Genomic DNA, 22,253 nt, shown 5'->3' on the forward strand with positions numbered 1-22,253 from the left:
TAGATCTAATTAGTATATTTATGCAGATGACTTACAGGCGGCTGTCCAATCAAAGTCTCTCCCTTGAGCTTGAGTCTCCCATTACAAATTGCCTATTGAACATTTCAAACTGATTATCTTGGAGGTACCTCAAATTCAACATTTCCAAAACAGAATTCATTATCTTGCCCCCTAAGCCCTCTCATTCCCCAAACTTCTCCGTTTTGGTGGGAGGCTCCTCCATTCTTCTAGTCTCCTAGGTTTGTAACCAAGGTGTTATCCTCAACTATTCTTTCTTTCCCTGACTCCATACATCCAATTAGCTGCCAGATCTTATGCTTTCCACCCCCATACCATCACAGAGCTACCACCTTAGTTCAAGACCTTATCACCTTTCACCTAGATTATGATAATGGCCTCCTCATTGCTCTTGAAGCCTCAAGTCTGTCTTCCAGTCCAAATGTTAAAACTGTTATGAAAATGATTTCTCCTAAATTCCAATCTGTGTTATTTTGTTGCTCAAAAACACTTTAATAGCTCTTCTCCATTTTGATTTTAAAGCCCTCCACAATCTTGTGCCAACTTACCTTTCCAGCTTCAGTGGACGTTCTTCCCCTTCTCACACTCTGTGACCCAGCCAGCCAGTCCATTTCTCTTTTCCTCATACCATCTCCCTTTTTTTTTTTTTAAGGAAATTGGGGTTAAGTGACTCGCCCAGGGTCTGAGGCCGGATTTGAACTCTGGTCCTCCTGACATAAGGGCCAGTGCTCTATCCACTGTACCACCTAGCTTTCCCCCTCATTCCATCTCTTGGTTCTGTGCTTTTGCCCTGGCCATCTCCCATGCCCCAAATGTACTTCCTGCAGATAGCTCAGTCTCATATAATTCCTCTGTTTCTCCAATATGTCACTCAAACATTCCTTTCCACATGAAGCTTTTTCTTCTCCTCCCCAGAAATGCTAGTGTTTTCCTTCTCAAATTACCTTTTACTTTTTTCCATTCTTTCTCTTTATATGTATACTTGTTATCTTCCCTTCTGAATAAGGATTGTTTCATTCAGTGTATTTCTACGTTCAGTGCCTGGCACATACATGAATAAAAGCTTACTGGCTGATGGATTAGTTTGGGCTTTATGGGAAGCATTCCTACGGTCAGAGTTTTGAAGCTGGAAGGGTCCTTTACAATTCATTACTTTCAATCCATTAATTTTACAGACAAAAAAACTGAGACCTGGATATAGAAAATTACTATAACCATGGCAGAAACTGTCTGATCTGGGACTTGAACTTATGTCCTCTGACGTCACATCCAATTCTCTTTCCACTGTACCAACCAGATAGAAAAGAATTATTGGTCTAATACAGAAAAGAATGAATATTCTTATCTGGGAGGGATAAAGAAATAGGAAAATGTAAGTAAGCAGGAAAATGAAAGCTAGATTTTTAACAACTGTGAATTAGAATTAGAAATTCCAGAATTTATAATTAGAAAGGTTTCTGTTTAATTGGGGCACAGAAAATTTTAATCAACCAATCAATATGTACTTATTAAATGTTTTCTTTATGCCAGACACTGTAAGAACTAGAGATACAAAGAAAAATAGTTTCTGCTCTTGGGGAGCTTATATTCTAATGGGGAAGACTATACATATAAATCAGAACAAATGCAATAAATAGAGTACATGAAGGAAAACCTAAAAGGAAATGTCACTAGCAGCTGGATGAAATAGGAAAGACCTCATGGAGGGGGTCTTTGAGGTATGAGGCATGAGGTATCTTTACGGAAGCCAGTGATTCTAAAATTTAGAGTTTGGGAGGGAAAGCATTCCAACCATGGGGAAAAGACTGTGCAAGGGTAAGAATTTAAAACAGGCCTGTACAATGTATGGCCGCATGCAGCCCGCCAAAGGATTTCAGGTGGCCTGCAAAAAATGGAGAGATTGTGAAAGAAAGTAAATATGTAACCAGTGCTCTGTCGATGCCCTGCTTCACCCGCCTTCCACTAGTCACTATTGTAGCTGTCATGTAACTTGGCGGGTGGGTTGCTACTGTGCACTTTCTCCTGTTTGCCACACGACCCTTGGCAACCAACCGTGGTCATTCTGTCTCTAGTCTAAGAGTAATGATTTCATGACAAATAAAAATCCTAAGAAATAAATATAATTAATTGATTATTAATTGAAAATTTCCCTTTTTAAAAATACGGTTTAACTGCAAAATAGTTTAATCATTAATTATACCTTTACTTGGAAAGTGAGCTGCTAAAAACTTATCTGTAGTCCGAAGAAGTTAAGCCTATTTTAATTTTGCCCCCTAACTACTTCCAAGTTATGCATGTCTGATTTAAAAGATAGGGGGTAATGTGTGAGAAACAGGACATAGGCCAACATGATGGAATGCCCAGTGGTACAGAATCTAAGAAGGTTGGAAAGGTAGGAAAAGGCCAGGGTATAAACAGCTTTTAATGCCAAACAATGGACTTTATATTTGACCTCAGAGGTAACAGAAGCTACTAGAGTTGGGGGTGGGGGAAGAGGAGGTGTCATAGTGTATTTCAGCAATATGGAAATCATCTAAGGAAGCTATTACCACACATCTCCTGAGTAGGCTAAAAGCACCTGGTGTTCTGATGGGGACCTTGAATAAGGACAATGCTATAGTTTACTAGATGGTCCAATTGTGGCAGATTTTCCTCACTCTGCATGGAATCAGCCAGGGCTGCGCTGGAGCCAGCTCCTATGAGCATTTCTACCTCAGAATTACTACCAATCAGGGCTTGATTTATTGTTCTGTTGATTGTATGGACTTCAGAAAACAAGGAAGAAAATGTTAATACTGCAGATTAAATTTAAAACCTAGTCATGTCTGTAAGTTACCCCTCACCCCCTTTCTGGAGAGCTGGTTGTTAAATATTTAACAGCACACCCCTAGATGAGACAGATCCAAATTACCTGGGATAACAGGTATCCTGCACCTCTGCTGGCATTCAATGGTGGAAGAGCACAGCTTCAAATAGTGAGTGGTAGAAGTTTGATGAATATATACTACTCAGCATTTTAATCCCTGGACTTCAAATATTCCATACTGAAATATAGTGTTTAGTCCAAATACTGGATAATATCACACAGATGGTGGCCATACATATAAACCCCACCTGGGTTTCACTTTCCCAATTAGAAACTCTGATATTCCTATTTGACCATCCCTATCTAACCAAACCTTTCCATCATTCCACCTTTCCCTATGCCCCGCCCCTCCTTAACCTATTCTCCACCCACTTTGAGACCTACAATCCTTCCACCGTTTGATATTTTCTCAGGTCATTACCCACACTCTACTTCACTGTTCTCTCCCAATCCCTTTAACTCTATCTTGTCCTCTACCTTCCAATCCTTTGACTCCTGGTCACATTGCTGCTTTTCTTTTGACAAATCGCAGTCTTGGATTATTCCCACTATCTGCCCCCTTGCTCCTAGACATTAGTTGCTGAATGTAGGTGGGCAAGTCTCATAAGGGTGCTAATTAGCTAGATTACAAATTCATTTATTATCCAACCTCAAACTGGGCTCTCACTGTATCAAGATAGTCTTTTTATTCTATTCTCTCTCTTATTACCCACAAAAGTTAATCCAAAGCCCCTTGTATCTTCCCATTCCCATCCTCCATCTTAGAGTCTTTTCTCTTACTTTACTGGGGAAAACTAAGGCCATTTTACAGGAGCTCTTTCTTCTCACAGTCTCTTCACCTCAAAATCCCTGGACATCCTCTCTCACTCTCCATTCTCTGCCAAAGAGATGGCCCTTGTTGTTGCTAAGGTCAACTCCGCCACACGAGCACTTAAATCACATTCCCTCTCATCCTCTATAGCAGATTGTAATCTCAATCATCCAAAATTACTTGAAAAGTATCAGCTTGGTGAAAGACCAGCCTCTTACTAAACATGTACCACCATAAATCCAAATGAGTAAAAGAGTTTTGTGGCATTTTTTAAAACACCATTAAAATTTATCAGGAAAATAGTTAGACTTCTTACAATTGTGAATAGGGGGGAAATTCACAATCTAACATATCTAGGGAAGATTTACAAAAGACAAAATGGTCATTTTCATAGAACCCCAGAATTTCAGACTTACAAGAGACCTCAGAGGTTCTATTATCCAATCCATCTCACAAAAAGAATTCCTTCCACAATATACCTAGCAAACAATCACCTGGGCTTTGTTTAAAGATCAACAAAAAGGGAGACTCTACTACATCCTCAGAAAGCTCTTTCCATTTGAGGACAATGACGAGTGTTAAGAAATTTTTCTTGACATCAAGACTACATTGACCTTCCAGAAATTCTCAACTATTCCACCTAGTTCTCTCCTTAGGAAAAGTAGAATGAATCTAATTCAGCCTCAACATCATAGTCCATCAGAGTTTTAAAGATAGCTATCATGTTCCCCAAGTCTTTTCTTCTCCAGACAAAACATCCACCTAGCCTTCAAATGATCCTCAAATTACATAAACACAGGATCTTTACCATTCTTTTTTCTCTCCTCTGGAGGCTCTAAGATTATACATGTCATTCCTAATATGGGATTTCCAGTACTGAACATGGTCTTTTCTGGCCATATCTGTCTTTTTCACAAACAAATCAATGGAGCTAAAATAAGAAGAAAAGGTCAGGTTTAGGGGAGAGGAAGTATTTGAATTAAATATCTTTGACAAAAGCCTGATATACAAAATCTAGAAGGAACTGGCATTGACTTATATGATTAAGAGCCATTAAAAGTTAGACAGATAGTCGAAGAATATGAACAAAAGAATTTCCCCAAAAAAGAGATATTAACTATTAACAGCTGTCTGAAAAAATGTTCAAAATCACTCGTCATGAGAAAACCGTAGATCAAAACAACTCTGAGGTAGAAATTCATCCTCATTAAGTTGATGGAGATAATTAAACATCTGAAAATGTTGGCATCAGAGAAGTTGTGGAAAAGAGGAATGCTAAATGACTGTTGGTAGAGCAATGAATTTCTCTAACCATTCTGAAAAACAATTTGGAATTATATTAAAAAGTCACTACCTTTTTAATAGTCAGCTTCAGTGGTCCCATTACTAAGTAAATTTATACAAAGAAGTTCAAGACAGTAAGAAAGAGCTAACTTTTTTTACTCATTGCATCCTTACATGCAAGTCAATTTACTCAATGATTGGGAAACAACTAAAGAAGTTATGCCTATGAGTGCAATGAAATATCATGCCATAGTGAACAATGAATGTGAAAAATTAACAAAATATGTGAAGAATTGGAAAAAGTGACAGATGGCAGAGCCAAAACAACACTACTGTATAATTACCACAATAGCATAAATGATGACTGCATTAACAGGCAAAAAAAAAAAAATCAGGCTAAATACAATGGACAATGTTGATCCAAGATTATGAAAGTATAATAATGTCCATATATATAGTGCTTTAAAATTTCCAAAGCATTTTAAACACATTATTTCCTACATCATTGCAAATGGTGAAATACCAAAGTGGAAGATGACATGCACCATCAGTCACAACCATTTTGTTAAGTGGTTTTGCATCAGCATTTGGGGGGAATGGTCTCTTCCTAAAGTTGTTTGGGTATTTTCTTGAACATGTCTTCTGTGTTGAATCAAAATGTTTAAAAAAGAGGACCAAAAGAAAGAAAAGGTAACATATCTAAAGTCACATTGCTAATAATAACTATGAGACTGAATTCTGATTTTCAGCCTCCAAGCCCAGAGCACTTTCTACTTCAACAAATATTTCCAGAATGTCCAACCCTTCTGAGGATATAGCATCATTGAATTTTTGAGCTCAAAGTGATTTGGAGATTATTTGATCCATTTTTCAAGATGAGAAAATTGAGAACAAGAATTTAATTAGGGTTTCACACCTAATGATGGCTGACATGTATGTAGCTCTTGAAGATTTGCAAGCACTCCACAAACATTAACTCATAAGAAATATGTAAGGCTGGTGCTTTAGCAATTATTAGCTTCATTTTACAGATGAAGACGATGAGGCTGTGTGAAGGACCATTATAAGGACTGGAATTTTAAAATACCTGGAAGGACCAAGCTGAATCAATTGATACAGTACATTATTTTTGGCAAAGAAAAAAGGTAGTAGGATGAAAAATTTTATTTCAAAATAAAATAACAATGTGTGCGTCAATTGTCACTCAGTTGTCAAAGTCTTAGTAGGATTTAACCCCATATATTCCTCCCTCTGAGTCCTGTGCCCCATCCACTAATGGGATCTCAACAGCAAAGTATTGAGGCTAGAACCCAGGTGTCCTAGTTCCTTATCTCACTGCTCTTTTCAGAAAACTAAGCTGTCTCTAAAATATACATAAGCACAGGCTGTCCTAAAAATATTAGTACCTTTTTAAGCTTTAATTGATTAAATTCATTTCATTTAAGTTATTCAACCTTAAAACTAGTTTGGGACACCTTGTATAATGGTAGCTATCAATTAATATTGAATAATCATCATTTAAATAATATTTGATGATTGATAGGTTTTGTGCTTTATGGCTTATAAGGCTAAGAGGCCAAAGAAGAGAACACTGTAATTGATTTATATTAGGGAATAATGAGAAGTATTATAAATGCACATCAATCAATGAATAAGTATGCCTTCTGCATGCCAGGCACTAGAGATGGGTAGGGAAAGGACCTGGATGACCAGCAGAAGAGGTGGGACATATTATATACAGTAGATAATAGGAACCAAGACAGACTCTTGAGAAAGTAAAGGACATAATAAAGGGAATGATTACCAAAGATTTCTCAGAAAGTGATTAAGTACCATACAGACTTGAGAAAGGACAGTCTGGAGCCAGAGATCAACTAAATGCTAACACTATTTACACATTTACATGGCTGGAAGAAAACCTTGGAGCAGCCGTTTCATCCATTTGTTTATCTATTATAAGAATGCTGAGCAGCTATTTCCTTTATTTGACGAATGTTTTATTTGGCTCACAGAACCATGGGATGTCAGAGTTGAGGAGAGCTCCAGAGGCCATGTAGTCCAAATCAAACCTCAAAAAGGTTAAACCATACCTGACAAGATATTATCCAGGCTGTGCCTAAATACCTCCAGTGAAAGAGAAGTCATTTAGACTTATGAGCAAATGAAACCTATCTCTAGAAAGGCTGGCTATCTTTAGGGCCTGATGGGCATGAAAGAGTCCTTGGTCAGAGGTTTGCATATAACTTAGTTGTTTCTGTAATCAGAATGACTATATAAAGAGTAACAGAGTCAAACCATCTTTCTTTGTATCTTTCTGCCAGGGAAGGGGAGTAATAATAGAACTTTTGATAGAAGAGGGTCATGGTGAATTTGGGTCTAATGAGAGACTTACTGAAGAGAGATTAATAATAATAATAATATATGGTGTATGGAGGGGGGAAGTGAAAGGGGAGTCCTAAATCCTTCAATACACACAAAAAAATTCACAATATATTCTACCCCAGATACCTTTATCAGGTGGGAATGACTCTTTGAGATACAGAATTAATCTATCGAAGGTGTAAAGTAGGTATGCATTGAATGACTCCAAAACGGAAAATTTTATGGTTGGTTGAAGAGAGATCATTCATGCCCTCATGACTGTGTGTGCCTTTCTTTGTACCCTCAGCTATAGTGTCTAGCACATGGTAAATGCTTAATAAATGCTTGCTGACTGACAGTTAACTGAATGGGTGGGAGATGGGGGTTGTAAAGGAATGCTAACAACTGAGGTTATTGATGAAAGTCCACTTATAGAAGCTAGCAACTGAGCTAAATTGTGGAGCTAGATAGGGCTTCAAGCTCTTTCTACTTTTAAAAAGTCGAGAGGGCTTAAGCACTTTCTCTTGATGGAAGAGAAAACTGAATCTGCACACTAAAACAATTATTTGTATTATTTACAAATTTCAGTTATACACGGTTTTCCTAGACATGCTTTATATGTATATAAAATGAAAAGACAACTGTCTATAAATCTAAAACAACACTTTGTGGGCTAAATTTTCCTGTGACCCATTTTCTCTTTGAAATAGTTTTGGGGGGTGGTGAGGGATTTGGAGTGTCTCTGTGAAGAGAGATGTGTTAACACAAAAGTGGGATGTTAATCATGAACATGGGAACATATCCATTTAAATGTGTTTTGTTTCATGTTAAATCTTGTGTTGCTATGGCAACTTGGAGAAGGGGGGATATATGGAAAGACAGAGAAGCACCACATAGAATAAGATGGCATCAAAGGATTGTTCTCTTGGTCAGTGGAGGGAATACCTATATTAAAGGAATAATACTTCTTTCAAAAGTATTAAGAGTTTAAAAATGAATGTTAAAAATATTTTACCTGTAGTTTGAAAAAAATAAAATTTAAAAGTTTTCACTTAAAAAAAATTAGTTACCTCTTACTCAAGAATTCCAAACAAATCCATACAAGTTGAAAAAATGCCACCTCTGCCCAGTAGAATGACCAAACAATTCTATTTTGAGGGTCCCAAATTAATGAGTCTTCACTTGGTACACAATAAAATTTCATTTAGAAGAATCTCATCCCACTGTAGATTTAGCCATACATGATCATGCTCCTTGTAACAAGCCCAGTGATTAGTGAATTAAATTGCAATGCTTAGTCTGTAAGATGCCCCCCAAGGAAACAATAATGGCTCAGTGGCTCAAGGACACATTGATTAAAATCAATGGGAAGGACAGAATTTCTTCACTACCAACCAACCACCTAGTCAAACCAATCAATGATTAACAAAGTCTGACATGGACCTGCTGTGTAGCACAAAAGGAGTGGATGGGTTATTAGGTAAAGAAAAGGAACAGATCTGCAATAGGGGAAACAGGCTGTGAAGAAGAATTACTTGTTGGGAAACTACTTCTTCTATCTTGGCTACAAACAACCCCTTATAAAATTACATGAAAAGGGGAGAAATGATATCAACCCACTTGTTTCACTTGTATCGCCTTGGGCACCCATTACTGAATAAGAAAGGAATATGTTCTTTAAGTAAATAATATAATTAATTAGAAATCAAGAGGTTTTGAAAATTTCCCCTCATTTATAGCATTTTCAACATCTGAACTTCCTTCAGTCATTAAAGACAATGAATGAGACTATCCATGCTTGTCTTTGATGAGAATGTGGAGGATATAGGTATCACTGTGCTATTTCTTTATACTGTGGGGAAGCTTGATCTTTTTAAGACATTTTAGAGCAGGGGTGGGGAACCTGCAAGCCATATGTGGCCTCAACAGACTAAGTGTTGCAATTAGGTCCTCAAGTGCAGCCCTTTGACTGAATCCAAATTTCACAGAACAAATCCTTTATAAAAGTTTGGATTCAGTCAATGGGCAGGACTTAAGGACCTAGAGGGCCACATGTGGCCTCGAGGCCACAGGCTCCCCACCCCTGCTGTAGACAAATTAAGCTTCTGGGTTTCGTTTTATTCCCCATCTCTCAAGTTGTGTGTGTGTTGTGTGTGTGTGTGTGTGTGTGTGTGTGTGTGTGTGCGCGCGTGCGTGCGTGTGCATGTGCGTGTGTGTGTACACATAATATACAATATTATATAAATAGATTATTAAGATTGTTATACATATAAAGGTTACATGAACATATATCAAATATAAGAAAATATATTAAAATATTAAAAATATATCATATTGTATCATATCATATCACTCCATATCATATTACTAAAACTCTGAAAGTTTTGATATCTCAACAAGACAAGGCTGAAGGATGTCCTATGGAAAGAGTTGAATCCAACCCCACTTACATGTCTACTATGGGCCAGGCACTGGATTAACTCCTGAGGGTACAAAGACAAAAAAGGAAAACCGTCCCTAGCTTTAAGGAATTTCTATTCTCTACTTGGGGTATAATATGTAAACAGGTAACTGCATCTAAACTGAAACAATATAAATCAAGGTAATTTTGGAGAGAAGTATTATTCATTTGTTTTCAACTCTTTGTGACCCTGTATGAGGTTTTCTTGGTAAATATACTAGAATGGTTTCCCATTTTCTTCTCTAGTGGATTAAGAGGTTAAGTGACTTGCCTAGGGTCCCACAGACAGTGAGTGTATAAGGCAAGATTTGAACTCAGGGCTTCCTGACTCCAGGCCCATTTCTCTATCCACTGAACCACTTAGCTGCCACAATTTTGGAGGGAAGCATGAATACCTGAGGTAATTAGGAAAGGCCTCTTATAGGAAGGGTCCCTTGAGCTAAGTCTTAAAAGAAGCTAGTATTTTAATAGGTGGAGGTGAAGAGAAAGAGGGCTGAAGGCATAGGAGACACCCTATGCAAAGGCATCATGACAGCAGATGGCAAGTCATGTCCAGGAACACTGATTAGACTAATGAATGATTAAGTGAAATATGGAAGAGCTCATTTAAGGTACGTTGATTAAGTATCTACTGTGTGTCACAGCACTGGGCTAGACTTTTGGGGGACCTGAATAGCACAGTCAGAAAGGTCTCCTCTGATGCTTGGGGAGCAGTCATATGTGGAAAGAGGATCTATCCAGGGTTGGGGAACCTGTGGCCTGGAGGCCACGTATGGCCCACAGGGTCTTCAAGTGTGGCCCTTTGGCTGAATCCAAATTTCACAGAACAAATCTCCTTAATAAAAGGATTTGTTCTGTAAAACTTGGACTCAGTCAAAAGGCTGCACCCACAGACCTAGACGGCCACACGTGGCCTCCAGGCTGCAGGTTCCTCACTCCTGGTCTGTAGGGAATCGTGATGATATGCAGAATTACATGGCAGCAGTAGAGATGAGGAGGAGGAGGACAGGTCAAGTGTTTGTGGCACTTCGCCACTGCCTTATGACAATCCTGTGAGGAAGGTGGCATAGCATGAAGAGATGAGTCCAGTTGGGTGCAGACCATCTTGGACAATCTAACCAGCAATGTGGGGAGGGTAGAGGAGGGGAAGCTTTACTACACACGATGTTAGTACCTTTGGACAAAGAACAATAGGAAAATCTGCACCAACTCATAAAAATAGAAAGTCAACGAAAATCAATTCACTTATTTAAAATTAAAATAAATTCAATCAAAATTAAAAATTGGATGAAATCCATACACACAGGGTATGAGATGATTTATATGGTGCATCAGTTATAGTAGAAGGGGGAAGAGAAAGAATTACAGGATAGGGATAATATTTGATTCCTTGAATTACTATGTGCCTGACACAAAGAAAGCTCTTAAAAAATGTTTTATTTATCTATCTATCTATCTATCTATCTATCTATCTATCTATCTATCTATCTATCTAATATTATATGAGCCAAAGGAAAAGCAAGAGTATAAACATGAAACCAAAAGGCAAATACAGACTGGGATGATTTTACTTTCTAAGATGAAACAGGACCAGGAGAGTCTGTCTGATTCAGGGGATCACTAGGAATACAAGTAGAAGAAATGGCCTATAGGAAAGAAAATGTGATTCTAGAGTTTCATGCTGAAAAGTTGTTTCAAGATCATCAAGCCTAACCCTCTTATTTCTTTTTATAAAATTTATTTTATTTTTAATTTAGAGAATAAAATAAGCATTTCCATAACATAGCATAATTTTTAAAAAAATGATTGCACATGAAACTGCAAATCTACTATGAATAACTTGTTATTCCCTTTTAAATATACATATATTATGTATAACATGCAAATTTTTTCACACACCCCACCCCATGAGTATCTTGGAGTAACACTCAGTTTCTTTGATTTCAAATCTATCATTCTTTCCACTTCCTTTGGCTGCCACATAAGATGCCCTTTGTAAGTTATCGCTAAAGATATGAAGGACCAAAGCAGTAAGATTTGACGAGGGCAAAGACCCATTCTGATGAAAAATTATCATGAAGTTTCAGGGTTCCTGTTTTGTTATAAGAGGATAGGTGGTACCGTGTAAGGATGATATCCAATCAGATTTTATGAGTGTTTTGGTTTATAGCCAGGATATAAAGCAATCTCAATGCAGGAAGTCTTACAATAAGCCTTTCCATCAAGCGTTTGACAGAAGTACAGCCATCTGATATGTATCTCATGTTCAAACAAAAAAAAATGATAAAAATAAAAACAATAATATGGTATTCATTCAGGAGTTGAGAAACATAAAAAATAAGCAATGGTGGCTTCTGGACAAAGAGTTGGAGACATTAGCCCCTTTGCCTCCAACTCTCCAGTTCATGATTTCCCTCCAGCAATTATAAAATAGCGTTATTGAGCTCGGAAATCATTGGGTTGGGTTCCAAAGCACATGGACTCGGTAGTTCCCTATCAATATCCTACAGCTTTATGGAGCCCCATACTGACAGAATGGCCATGTAAAAAAGAAAATAAAACCCAAAGAAAACAGATAAACAGCTGTTTCCCTTTGCACTGACTGAAGCATCCTTGCTTTTATATACATGGCTATAGGTTCACGCATTGCAAAAGCTTCCTTTGTTCCTCAAGTCCCAAATGAACATGGACTGGCTTGGATTTTGTTCTTCATTTGCCAAATGCTATTAATAAGTAATTTCTATGCATATGCCATGTAGAACACTAGCCTCCCAAAATTAAGGACTGGGGCACAGCATTCCAATGTAATCTATTTATCCATTTGTTTGAGGAAATGCAATAGGGACCTAACCTATGATTTCACTGATACAAAGAAATCTCAGGTGAGGGGGACTCCCTCTGCCAACTTAAGTTGGTGCCTTCTCTACAAATTACAATCCCAGAGAATTGCCTAATTGTACAAGATGGCTAAAAAGCTTTGGAATTTATGTATAACAAGTCTGCTGGGCTGAATAATCATGTAGGATGAATTCTGCATAAATAATGCCATGCATGGCAAAGACACAAATCATCCATTAAGGAAAAAAAGTTGCCTCTCAGAGAACACATTTATTATATATCAGAGATAATACTTAAATCCAGGTCCATCCAGGCTACAATTCCACACTGTCTCTCCTGTTTATTTTAAGACTATAATTGTAAAGATGTCTTGACTTGTATTCAGGAGTCATATATATATTTAGGTAATAGCATTAAAACAGTGAAAGCAGAATGACATAAAAGGTGCCATGGACGTGATGGATGCAATCACCTTTGTTCTCTTGGCCACCAGGCTTCCCTCAGCATGGCATCTCAGTCTTTTACAGTTTCCTGATTCCATGAAGATAGCTAAAATGTCCATTTTGGTGTTTATGCTGTGCAAAATCAGAAATGAATGGCCTCTGAATGATATGTCATGGGGTCATCTCTGGTTATATAAGAAAAGAAACATGGCGATGGTTTGCCCTTTTAGAAGAGCTGTGGGAACAAAGTAGAATAAAAGGAGAGTTGTTTACATAAAGAGAATACAAAGCAAATTTTATTAAATATGTAAGACCACACCCATCACTTGATCATTTTCTCTATAAAATTCATGTAAAGATATCTGCATGATTCTTTTATGAACTCTCCAGAGGTCTAAGTAATGTATTTCCCAGTACTCACAGAAACTGAAATCATACAAAAAAAAAAAAGAAATTTTAGTCAATTTTCATCTCCATCCAAGACCAGTAAAGAGAAATAGTAGTTGTTTTTTTTTTTTAATGAGAAATAGTATTTACCTCTGGAGCCCCTCATTTTAAAGATAGTGAAAGTAACTGAGATTCCAGGAAATCAAGTGGCTTACTTATGTAATTAATATGTTCTTTGGCTTCAACCAAAAAGATCCAGGCTGATTACTTCTCCCCCCTTAAAATTCTAAATACTATAGGCTCAAGTATCCATTGAAGTATGTTGTCCCTACTGTTAGGTCTAGGGATTAGCACCCCAATTCCATTTAACCAATTAACATCAACTAGCTTTTACAAAGGAACATTTACTTTGAAAATATAACAAGAACACAGTAGTACAAACATTTTCCCCTAACTATGAGAGAACATTCTCCTCTATAAAACCTGGAGGGGGGGGGGTGGAGCCAAGATGGCAGAGTGAAAGCAGTGACTTCCTTGAGCTCTCCTTCAAACCCCTCCAAATACTCATAAAAAATGGCTCTAAACAAATTCTGAAGCAGCAGAACCCACAAAAAGACAGAGTGAAACAAATTTCCAGCCCAAGACAACCTGGATGATTGATCAGAAAGGTATATTGCTCCGGGCTGGGAGCTCAGCTCAGCGAACCTGGAGCAGGCCTCAGAGGACTGAATCTCGGGCAGCTGTGGCAGTTTCCAGACTCCTCAATCCACAAATGCCAAAGACAACTTAGAAGGTCAGTGGGAAAAGTCTGTTTCTGTTGGTGCTGAGACAGGAAGGTGGGGTTTCAGCTCCATTCCCCAAGAGCATGGCCCTGTGGGTAGGGGGCAGCTGCTTCCCAAGCTTCCAGCCCACAGACTGAGGGGGAATATAGTGGCTGATCAGAGAGGGACTGCAGGGATCTCTTTGACAGTGCTGAGGCAGGAATCTCTTGCTTTGCCCCTGTTTGGATCTGGGTCACAGTTCTGGGCGGTGGTGCTGGGGTGAGGAAGCATGTTGGCATGGCAGAGCTTGGAGTGGCTGTGGAGAGGAACCCTTCCTCACAGTTAGGACAGAAAGGAATACTTGTGGTCACAGGCCAGGAAAGGAGTTAAACACCTTGCCCTTTATCATACCACCTCGGAAGAACTGAAAATTTACAGGTCCCTACAAGTATCTCTGAAAATACCTATACAAACCCCTGAAGCTTGGGACAATACATTCTCCACATTGGAAGCAGACTCTTACCTTAACAAAGAGTTTAAAACTCAAGTAATTGGCTGGGATCATGAGCAAGCAGCGCAAAAAGAGTCAGACCATAGAATCTTACTTTGGTGAAAAAGAAGATCAAAACATACAACCAGAAGAAGACAACAAAGTCAAAGCTCCTACATCCAAAGCCTCTAAGAAAATTATGAATCACTCCCAGGCCTTGGAAGAGCTCAAAAGGGATTTTGAGAAGCAAGTAAGGGAAGTAGAGGAAAAACTGAGAGTGATGCAAGAAAATCATGAAAAACAAGTCAACAGCTTGCTAAAGGAGACCCAAAAAAATACTGAAGAAAATAACACCTTAAAAAATAGCCTAACCCAAATGGCAAAAGAGGTCCAAAAAGCCAATGAGGAGAAGAATGCCCTAAAAAGAAAAATTGGCCAAATGGGAAAGGAAGTCCAAAAGCTTACTGGAGAAAATACTTCCTTAAAAATTAGAATACAGCAATTGGAAGATAGTGACTTTATGAGAAATCACGACATGACAAATCCAAAAGAATGAAAAATTAGAAAACAATGTTAAATATCTCATTGGAAAAACAACTGACCTGGAAAATAGATCCAGGAGAGAGAATCTAAAAAATTATTGGACTGTCTGAAAGCCATGATCAAAAAAAGAGCCTAGACATCATCTTTCAAGAAATTATCAAGGAAAACTGCCCTGATATATTAGAACCAGAGGGCAAAAAAGAAATTGAAAGAATCCACAGATCTCCTCCTGAAAGAGATCCCCAAAGGAAAACTCCTAGGAATATTGTAGCCAAATTCCAGAGTTCCCAGGTCAAGGAGAAAATATTACAAGCTACCAGAAGGAAACAGTTCAAGCACTGTGGAAACACAATCAGGATAACACAAGATTTAGCAGCTTCTACATTAAAGGACCGCAGGGCATGGAATATAATATTCCAGAGGGCAAAGGAGATAGGATTACAACCAAGAATCACCCACCCAGCAAAACTGAGTATAATCCTTCAGGGGAAAAAATGGTCATTCAGTGAAATAGAGGACTTTCAAGCATTCTTGATGAAAAGACCAGAGCTGAATAGAAAATTTGACTTTCAAATACAGGACTCAAGTGGAACATGAAGAGGTAAACAGGAAAGAGAAATCATAAGAGACTTATTAAGATTGAACTGTTTACATTCCTGCATGGAAAGATGATATTTATAACTCATGAGACCTTTGTCAGTATTAGGGTAGTTGGAGGAAAAAAATTATATGTATAGATAGATAGAGGGCACAGGGTGAATTGAAGATTAAGGGGTCATATCTGGAGAATAAAATTAAGGGATGAGAGAGGATTATACTTGGAGAAGAAGAAAGGGAGAGGTAGAATGGGGTAAATTATCTCACAAAAAAAAAGAAAAGAAAATGCTCTTACAGTGGAGGGGAAATGGGGGAAGGTGAGAGAGAGTGAGTGAATCTCATTCTCATAGAATTTAGCTTAAGGAGGGAATAACAAACACATTCAATTGGGTATGGAAATATGTCTTACCCTACAGGAAAATAGGGGGAAGGGGACAAAGAGCAGGGGTGATAGAGAGGAGGACAGAATGGGAAAGAGGATAATCAGAAGTAAATAATTCTGAGGAGGGACAGGGTCAAAAGAAAGAATAGAATATATGGGAGGGTAGGAAAAGATTAAGGGAAATAGAGTTAGTTTTTCACAACATGTCTACTATGGATGTGTTTTGCATAACTGCACACGTACAACCTATATTGAGTTGCTTGCCTTTTCAATGAGGGTGGGTGGGGAGGGAGGAAGAGAGAAAATTTGAAATCTAAAGTTTCAAAAACATATGTTTAAAAAAATGTTTTCACATGCTACTGGTAAATAAGAAATACAGGAAATGGAGTACAGAAGTCTATCCTGCCCTACAGGAAAATAGAAGGGGAAGGGGATAAGAGAAGGGGAGAGAGATAGAAGAGAGGACAGACTAGGGGAAGGGATATTCAGAATGCATGCCATCTTGGGGTGGGGGGAGGGGGAGATGGGGTATAAATTTGGAATTCAAAAACTTGTGGAGTGAATGTTGAAAGCTAAAAATAAATAAATTTATATTAAAAAATAAAATAAAATAAAAATAAAATAAAAATAAATAAAACCTTGGTGGCCAGGAAAAGTGGGCTCAAATTTAATACAGCTTCAATATAGCGTTGGTCTCACCAAGTTCACACTCAAACATGACATTACTGCTGGATGGGTCCCCACATCAGCTACTGCCAGGCTGGATCAGTCCCAAGAGTCAATTCTTCAGGCCTTGAAGCTGGGCTGGCCACAAAGCCTAGCATGGACTTCTCTCTTGAACCTTGAGTATCGCCTGACCTCTTGAAGCTCACCATCTCAGATTTCCATTTCTAGTCTTTTTTTGTCTAAAACAAAAGAAGGAACACGGGAACAAGAACCAACGCCCATATTTGCAAGTCATATGTCAGCCTCAGAGGGAGGTCCCGAGGCTCTTTGCTCTCATATGACACAATTGGGCAGGAAGAAGTCTAACAAACAGATCGGACTGGTGCTCTAGTCAGCTAGTGCCCTGCCCCCAACCCCTTTTTCTGGCTATGTAGCCACAGGCAATCAAAGAAACTCTTTCTTACCAATTCATTCACAGACCAGAAGCAGAACAAGTTTGCTCATGCTCCAGATCTGTCCAAAACACTTCTATTACACATTAGCATGCTCACACATATTATCAGAATGCTCATTGGGACTGGACTCGGTGGCTGGTTCCTCTTTACACTTACGATCTCAGTGTGTGGCAGTGCTAACAATAGAACCCACATCTCCTTATTCCTATTCTGTTATTTTTCCAATCCAACCAAATTGCTTTTAATGACACCCCAAAGCTAGTCCTTTCACATAGGGCACAATATACCTTCTCTCTACTTCCCTAGCCTTTGCACTTGCTATCCCCAATACCTGAAATGGAAGGAAGGGAATAAACATTTATATAGCCCCTACTATGTGCCAGGCACTGTGCTAAGTGCTTTACCAATATTATCTCATTTAATCCACATTTAATTTAATCATCTCAGTTAATCCTACCTAAGAGTTAGGTGCTTCTGTTACCCTCGTTTTACAGATGAGGAAACTGAGGCAAATGGAGGTTAAGTGATTTGCCCAAGGTCATGCGGTTGGTAACTGTATATGATGAATTTACCATGTAACTTTCAAAGCTCTCTTGCTTGTCTGTTTCCCTCTGAATAGTCTTTTCATCTCTGCATTTTAAAAAAACGCTTTAGCGGCCCTCTTTTGTTTTGTTTTCCCTTTTTTGAAGGGGGGAGAACTGAGATGACTAGGCGCCCCCTTCTTCCCAAATCCCGTTACTCAATTAAAAAAAAAAGGACAGCACAGTCCTTGTAACAAATGAGCATAAACAAAGAAAAGCCAATCTACAATCTGACATTTCAAAAGTCTATATCTCATTCTTTACCTGAAGTTCATCACCACTCTGTCAGGAAACAGGTAGCACTTTTTATAGTTGGTCACTGTGTTGGTCAGGGTTTTTACGTGTTTCCAACTTGTTTTCCTTTTACATTGTTGTTGTCAATGTATGTGTAATGTGATTTTTTTCCCCCTGGATTCAACAAACATCTCCCAAAAGAGAATATTTCCATATATAGTAGAACACAAAAGAAGTATTATGTGTGAAATAATGAATCTGTCATGTACAACTAGTTGTTTTTTTTTTAAGTGTATAAAATATACTTGGAGCAGCCAAGTGGTGCAGTGAATAAAGCTCTGGGTCCAGAAGACCTGAGTTCAAATCTGTTCTCAGACACATACTAGCTATGTGACCCTGGGCAAGTCACTTAACCCTGTTTGTTTCAGTTTCCTCATTTTTAAAATGGAGATAATAATAGCACCTACCTCTCAGGGTTGTTGTGAAGATCAAATGATAAAATTATAAAGAGTAGCACGTCGTAGGTGCTATGTAAATGGTAGCTATTTTTATTATTCTCCTGGATCTTCTCAATTCACTATCAGTCTATCCCAATTTTCCCAGATTTCTCAAAAACTAGCCCTTCATCATTTCTTAAGGAACAATAATATTTCATCATATCCATATCCTCCAACTTGTTAAGCTATTCCCCAACTGAAGGCACCCTCTTCATTTTCAGTCCTTTGCTACAATGAAAACAACTACTATTGATATTTTATTTTTGTAAATGTAGAAGACCCACTCTAAACCAACATCTCACTGAAACAGCCTTATCTGTACATATTTTGGAAGCAGAAGAATTCCCACTTATTCTCCTACTAGCCAAAAATGGCTCAAAGCCTATCCCAGTGATTTGTGGGAAATTCCTAACTCTATAATGATTTTGTCTCCAGTTCCCCGAAGAACCACATGCCATCTATCACCACTTAAAACTAACAAATTAACAAAGGAGCAGTATTCAAAGGCTTACTATTTATTTGTTTTTCTTCTGTGTCTGGCCAATGTTCAGCCTCATAATTTTCAGTTTTGCAATGAAGGCTCCAGTAGGTGGGGTGTATAATATTCTTTACTTAACATCTATACCTCTAATATATTCCACTTAACAGTGAGTTATGGAAAAAGCAGGCACTCCAGTGGCTCATAGGAGAGTTATGAGGGGCCTCAGGGGCTTGCTGGGTTCAGTTTCCTCATTTTATGAATGAGGAAACTACTCAGAAAAGTGGAGTGATTTGCTTGAGGTCACACAGCTAGTGAGTATCTGAGGCAGAATTTGAAACTAGGAATTCCTGATTTGTCCAGTACTTTATCCACTAAGGAGGATGTTTATGTAATGAGGGCAGATTAAACTCAAAATTGCCCAGTATAGCCCTCCCAAAAGACATTCTAATAATTAAATATCAATTAATTCATTCAATTCCATTCCACAAACATTTATTTAGTGCTTACTATGTGCGAGGCACTGCACCATGTCCTAGGGGTCTCCCTCAAGGAACTCGTGGAACCTATCCGAGTGACACAGACAAAAACATTTTATAGTAGGGAGTGATATAAGCTAATGTGCTCTAGAAAAATCAGAGGAAGAAGAGCTTATTTAAAGTCTCCTACAATCTGGCTTCAATCTACTTTTCCACCTATGTTATTTCTTGTATAATCTAACCAAACCGGGCTACTCACTGTTCACCTAAATCACTCTGTCCCTTCCCACCTTTGTACATTTCTCCTATTGCTCCGAATACCTGTAAGGTATCCTCTCCTATTTTTGTCTGTTGAAATGCTAAGCACCTTTCAAGGTCCACTTTAAACTCTGCCTACTCCCTTTAACCTTATCCTTCAGACCCCACAAAGGATGTAATTTTGTAGCCCTTGTCTGATTTAACATTTATTATTATGGATTACAGACGGATCACGGCGTAATGGAGAGAGAGCCAAGAAAATTTAGGCTGAAGTCCTGCTTTTGACACATAGTGACTGTGGTTTGGAGCAAGTCACTTAATCCCTTACTACTCTGAACTACTCTCTTAGACTATAAATTGCAGAGCCAGTGAAGATATGGGGCAGGTGCTCACTTCCTACTACCAAGAAAATCCCATGTCCAATCTCTATCTCTAGACAATTAGCATTATGGTCACGTGTGCATGTCACCTCCCTAAGGTCGAGGAGGGCAGGTCCCATGCCTTGTATTTCTCCTGGTACACAGTTCTCTGTACTAAGTAGATGGTTAATAAATGTTTATTGCTGTTAAATTCTCTGAGCCTTAAGCTCAAAGTACTCTGTCTTTTCCTCAGATCTTAGTACTTTATATGTATGCTATGTACTTTATATTCATATGTATACTATGTATTTATATTTAATTTTGTATCATGATTAGTTTCATTTATATTTATAATTTACCAAATTATAAACTACTTAGAGGGCAATCTGTATCTTACTCATTTTTGTATCTCCCAAACAATGGAAGGGAAAGGACTGACTCGTGAAAAAAATTTGTAGAAGAAGCATGTATCCATGCCTTTGGACCCAGTAATGCCACTGCTGGGAAGTCAAAGACATAGCTGACCCTGTATTCTAAAACATTTATAAGGCACTTTAGTGGTATTAAAAAAATGGAAATGAAATGATTGCCTATTGAGTGGGAAATGACTGAAAAACATCATACAATACTATTGCATCAAATAAAACAGCGTTCATGAAGAATAAATTCAGAGAAATATGGGAAGGCCTGCAAGAACAGATACAGAGAGAAGAAATTAGAACCTAGAGAACAATATACAGAATGATTAAAAACCTATAATTAAATTTTAATGCCCTATCTTCATCCTAAAGACCAGATAATAAAAACCTAATGCCCTCCTCTCTTAGGGTGAGATACTATGGGTGTGCTTTGCATATGCTATTAGATGTGGTTTTTGATTTTGCTTAAACTATTTTTTCTTTAATAAAATGGAGGGTTCCATGTATGGAAATGTCTTTGATGTAAAAAAAAATAATATAGCAAAAGAAATTTAAGAGAGATTGTTTCAGAGTGTTATCATAGACCAAGCCCTATCTACTGTTTGAGGGCCAGCCTATATAAGTTTGAAAGAGTTCTTTATTAAAGAGTGATGAATTTTTGGGCTGAAGCTACTCTCAAACAGCATTCAATCTAATACAATAGACATTTGCTCAGCATTTATTATATACAAGGCATCATGCTAGGTCCTAGGATATAAAGACAAAAATAGTCCCTGCCCTCAAGGAGGTGATAATCTCTAACTGCCAAGCAGTAGAAGGGTTGCAATCTGCCTCAGTGGAAGGAGTGTCCACACTGCCAAAATTGGGGCTACTTGAAGTATTGGGTATACATACAATAGCCAAACAGTAGATGCTTATTGTATTTGCACATCAAATAATACATGATTATTACAGTAGTAGAGGAACTGCTCCCAAGGAGCTCGCATTCTATAAGGGGAGAAAACTGATATATATATATATATATATATATATATATATATATATATATATATATATACGTGTGTGTGTGTGTGTGTGTGTGTGTGTGTGTGTAGACAATCAATAAGCATTTATTAAGCACTTACTATGTGCAAGAAATTATAGTAAGCCCTGGAGAGAGAAAGAAAAAGTAAATATGGTTATGACCCTCAAGGAATTTTTTAAAATATAACATTATGTCAATGTATTGATTATAAAATGAGATTTGTAGAAATTAGAAATATAGAAATAGAAATATAAAAATAGAAATAATTAGAAAAAATAAGAATAGTTGGTATTTATAGTATTTGAAGCTAGTGCTTTAAAGTTTACAATGCATGGTCACATGTTAACTCATTTGATCCTCATAATCCTATGGAATAGGTAATACTGTTATCCTCATTTTACAGATAAGGACACTGAAGCAGAGGGGGCACATACCAAGTAAATGGCAAATAATCTTAGAGTGGAAGTCATTAGTGGATGGGGAGATAGGGAAAGGCTTTTGCAGGAGGTTTCAATTTGAGTTGAGACTTAAAGGAAGCCAAGTATTTGAAGAGGGGGAGGT

The 22,253-nt window shown here is 37.9% G+C and overlaps 1 protein-coding gene across 6 annotated transcripts in view; it reads right to left on the reverse strand.

The window, feature by feature from the left end:
• The window catches only part of IL15 (interleukin 15), a 401,163-nt gene that overhangs the window by 24,728 nt on the left and 354,182 nt on the right, over positions 1-22,253 (reverse strand). Inside the window, exon 1 of one of the 6 annotated variants that reach the window (XM_078148944.1) lies at positions 567-1,347. The exons of the other annotated variants lie outside the window; for them this stretch is intronic. Coding sequence (XP_078005070.1) covers positions 567-644 — 78 coding nt within the window. The 5' untranslated portion in view covers positions 645-1,347. Of the gene's footprint in view, positions 1-566; positions 1,348-22,253 lie in introns of those variants that run through there. 6 annotated transcript variants of the gene reach the window in all.

Source organism: Phascolarctos cinereus, unplaced genomic scaffold (assembly GCF_003287225.1).
Source record: "Phascolarctos cinereus isolate Bilbo 61053 unplaced genomic scaffold, phaCin_HiC Scaffold_9;HRSCAF=440, whole genome shotgun sequence".
NCBI lineage: Eukaryota > Metazoa > Chordata > Mammalia > Diprotodontia > Phascolarctidae > Phascolarctos > Phascolarctos cinereus.